At 67.5% G+C, this 3481-nt stretch overlaps 2 protein-coding genes across 2 annotated transcripts; one reads left to right on the top strand and one right to left on the bottom strand.

Moving 5' to 3' along the window:
• Window positions 1-419: 419 nt before the first annotated feature.
• MNEG_12821 (hypothetical protein) lies at window positions 420-2216 on the top strand (the record flags this gene model as incomplete). Its single annotated transcript, XM_014038708.1, has 5 exons — window positions 420-436; window positions 841-988; window positions 1272-1375; window positions 1641-1701; window positions 1893-2216. The coding sequence occupies 5 exons, from the start codon at window positions 420-422 to the stop codon at window positions 2214-2216; spliced, it is 654 nt and encodes a 217-aa protein (XP_013894162.1).
• Window positions 2217-3238: 1022 nt separating this feature from the next.
• On the bottom strand, window positions 3239-3473 carry MNEG_12820 (hypothetical protein; the record flags this gene model as incomplete). Its single annotated transcript, XM_014038707.1, has 1 exon — window positions 3239-3473. A coding segment is annotated over one exon (235 nt), but the record flags the coding sequence as incomplete, so codon positions are not given.
• Window positions 3474-3481: the final 8 nt, after the last annotated feature.

Genomic DNA, 3481 nt, shown 5'->3' with positions numbered 1-3481 from the left:
GCCAGCGTTGCGGTCGGGCGGGGGCCGGCGGGGGGCGGCGGCGGCGCGAGGGGGGGCGCTGTAGACGTGCGGACGCTGGTGCTGACTGAGGTGAATTGCAGGGTTTATGTTCTTGACATCCTAGCTTGGCCCTCCTATGTATATAAGGCTTTTTTGTCGGGTGCGCACCAAATGAATGTCCTCATGCAGGAAGGACGGCTAGGGAGCATTGGAGGCCGTTTTGCAATTCCCTGGGGACGTCTGCAGAGCCGTCCCCCTTGAAGCCCTACCCCTTGCAGCCCCCACTGCCGCCGCGCACACACCGTCACGACGGCAGCTTTCCCGCCCGCCGACGCCCTGTGATCTGAGCGACCTGAGGGACCTGATGCCTTGTGCTGCCCTTACCGCAGGTCTCCAGCGCGGCCGAGCCGAGTGACCCCATGATCGACCTCTCCAGGTGATGAGGACCGGGGCAGCAGCGCCGTCCCTAGCTGCCCCGCCAACAGCAGCGCTGCTGTCCCGCCCCCAAAAGGGTGGGAGGTGGGGCAGGGCCGCACCAGGCGGCACGACGACGACGTGCCCGGGGCTCCCAAGCCTTCAGAGCCCGCACCGCGCACCCACCCCAGCAATCCAGCATCCAGATCCACACATGAGAGCCCATTACATCCATTCTCCCCTTCCACTCCCTCAGCCTGCAACCTTAATAGAGATGCCACACCCACACGACACGATAGAGGCCCTCCCCACCACCCCAATCCCGACACCCCCACCCAATTTCCCCCTCCACACACACAAGCGCACACGCACAAACACCCACACACATCGATACTTACAAGCATACACAATCTCATACACACACAGGGTTGACCTGGCCGCGATCGTGTTTGACTCGTCCGACGCCGCCTCCCTCTCTCGCGCGGCTGATCTGGCCGCTGGCGTGGCGGAGATCGCCGGGGAATCCTTCCCTGTGGTGATGATAGCAGCAAAGGCGGACCTGGACACGGCCCCGGTGCGCGTCAGGAGGCGTGGCAGCGACCACACAGCTTCCACTGGCCCCCTCTAATATGCTGTCTGCCGGGTGGCCCGTTTCCGAACTATGCCGACGGGAGGAAACGGGTTCAGATTCAAAGCTCGGAGGCGATGGCTCGCTCAAGACAACAGGCGGGCGAGCGCAGCTCGGACCTGGGAGCGCCGTCGCCCCCGCCTGACCGTACCCTGCCATGACCTGCCCTGCCCCGCCCCATTCGCGAAGCAAGCGCCACCGCCTCCGCGCCCGCCGACGCCGGCCGCAGGAGCTGATGCGTGCGGCGGCGGCCGCCTGCAGGGCGCTCGCGCTGGCGGCGCCGCTGCGGGTCTCGGTGGCCCGCGGGGATATGGGCACCCCCAACGTCTTCAGGTGTTGTTCGATTGCTGTTTTCGGGGGCGCACTGCAAGCACACGCTCGCGCACACAGGGTTATGGGAAGCTGCGCTGCACCTGCACCCGCGTGGTTTCAGCGGCTCGGCCCTCCAGCAGTCGGCTCGCGAGGGCGGGGGGAGGAGGGATTTTGCCTGCACGTGCTGGGGCACGCGGGCGGCGCGGGGGGGGGCCCGGCCTCCAGCAGGGGCTGCTGAACAACCGGCTCAATGTTGGCGCTGGCTGTGGCCTCGTGTTGGCTGCAGGTATCTGGCAGAGGCGGCGCTGCACACATACGGCCACATCCCCGACACGCCCGCCAGAAAGGTGGGACGTGGGCGCACACGCGCACACGCAGTCGCACGCACGCACCCGGCACCCGTCGCGGCGCAGGGCCGCGCGGCAACTGGGGCGGGTCGTGGGTTCTGCCAGGGCGGGCGCCCGCCATACAGGCGGCCCCGCAGCGCTCACGCTGCCCGCTTCTCCCTACCCGCTTTCTCCTCTCCTGACGCGGCCAGCTGCGGCGCCGCAACGCGCGGCGCGCCTGGATCGGCGCGGGCGCGCTGGCGGTCGCCGCGGCCGCAGGGTACGCTACATACCATCACCACTCCCCCGTCGTCTGGCCCAGCAGCGGCAGCGGCGGCGACGGCGGAAGCTGCGCAGTCGGGGGCAACGGCATGGCCAGCAGCCTCGTCAGCAGCATTGGCGGCGCGTTGGGCAAGGGGTTCACGGCTGCGCAGGCGCTGGGCGCGTCCGCCGCCGCGCTCGCGGCGGTCGGCCGCGGCGGCGGCGGCGGCACCGGGGCGGGCCGGGCGGGCGCACCGGCGTGGGTCGCGCCCTGAGCAGGGCAGCCCCTAGAGGATGCATGCCAGTTGGCATGGCTGGAGTGCTGGTGGCCCTTTCATGTTTTGCATCTCCTTCATCATGCTGGATCCTGTTCCAGGCAGCCTCCATTTCTCAAGGTGCCGCTTGGAGGCAGGCCGACAAACGCTGCAAGGCCTTGCTTGCGCTGTACCTTGCTTGTGATACACCTTGACTCTGTGCCACACATAGCAGGGCGCCCACACTCATCAAATTGTAAATAACATCAATATTTGAATCGACCTGGGTTCTGTTGCCGCCGCTCGAGGCGTTGACAGCGTTCTTGCCTGCAGCACAAGCTTGGGTTGGGTGCGCCGACAAGCATTGGGCGGTGCACACACCAGCGGGTGCCATCACTGCGTGAATTCAAGCTCCCAATTCAAGGTGCTGGCGGCACATGAGGGCAAAATCGGGTATGTTGGGACTGCAGACTGCCGCCAAACGGTTCTGCGGCTGGAAGTCTGCACATGCGCAATCGCCGAGGTTTAGGATGCGCCACCACTCTGTGCAACACATGGCTGGTGCTTGTCAGCATAAGGCAACGATTGTGGAGTTTTTGTGTGGGTTTGGGAATTTGGGGGTGGGGTTTTTGGGGGGTTGGGGGTTGTACGCGAGAGGCGGCGGCATGGTGCCGTGCTCCACATCGCGTTGATTTTCCAGGGGATCGCGCTGCCATGAGTGGTTTGTTTGCGCCTGCTTGAAACACGATCGCTGGAGAGGCACGCGGCGGGCCGCAGCCCAGCCGCCCATGGTCGGACTGCCGGCGGCTGGCCCGTTTCTGAGGGTGGTGGGGCATGCACGCGCGCCCGGCCGGCAAGGCGGGACCAGCCTGGGCTCGGACGAGGTCCTGAGCCATGCGCACTGAAAGGGGCGCCGGCGGCCACCTGGCGAGCGGATCAGCGCCGGCCGCAGCTCACGAGCACTGGACCCGCAAAACCTGTCCGCGGGGTTGCTTGCCCACAGCACCCGAAGCACACGCCGGCCCTGCAGGGCGCGGCTGCCGTCACGCCCTCCTCATTCCCATCGCCCTCCTCGACGCCTCCTGCTGCCTCCTCTGATACCGCTCGCGCTTCCGCCGCTTGCACGCCGCGGTGTCCGCCGCGCGCGCCGCCTCCAGCAGCGGCCCCTCGTCCGCGGTGCCGTAGCCCCGGCTCTGTGGGACCCTGCGGCCGAGCGCAGCCATGAAGCCCGAGTGGTCCTCCAGCAGCTTGCCCGCGGCGCCGCCGCAGGGGCGGCCGCTCAGCAG

This window comes from Monoraphidium neglectum (genome assembly GCF_000611645.1).
Source record: "Monoraphidium neglectum strain SAG 48.87 unplaced genomic scaffold scaffold03457, whole genome shotgun sequence".
Taxonomy (NCBI): domain Eukaryota; kingdom Viridiplantae; phylum Chlorophyta; class Chlorophyceae; order Sphaeropleales; family Selenastraceae; genus Monoraphidium; species Monoraphidium neglectum.
The sequence above is the reverse complement of the archived record's forward strand: the minus strand, read 5'-3'. Positions and strand labels throughout refer to the sequence as shown.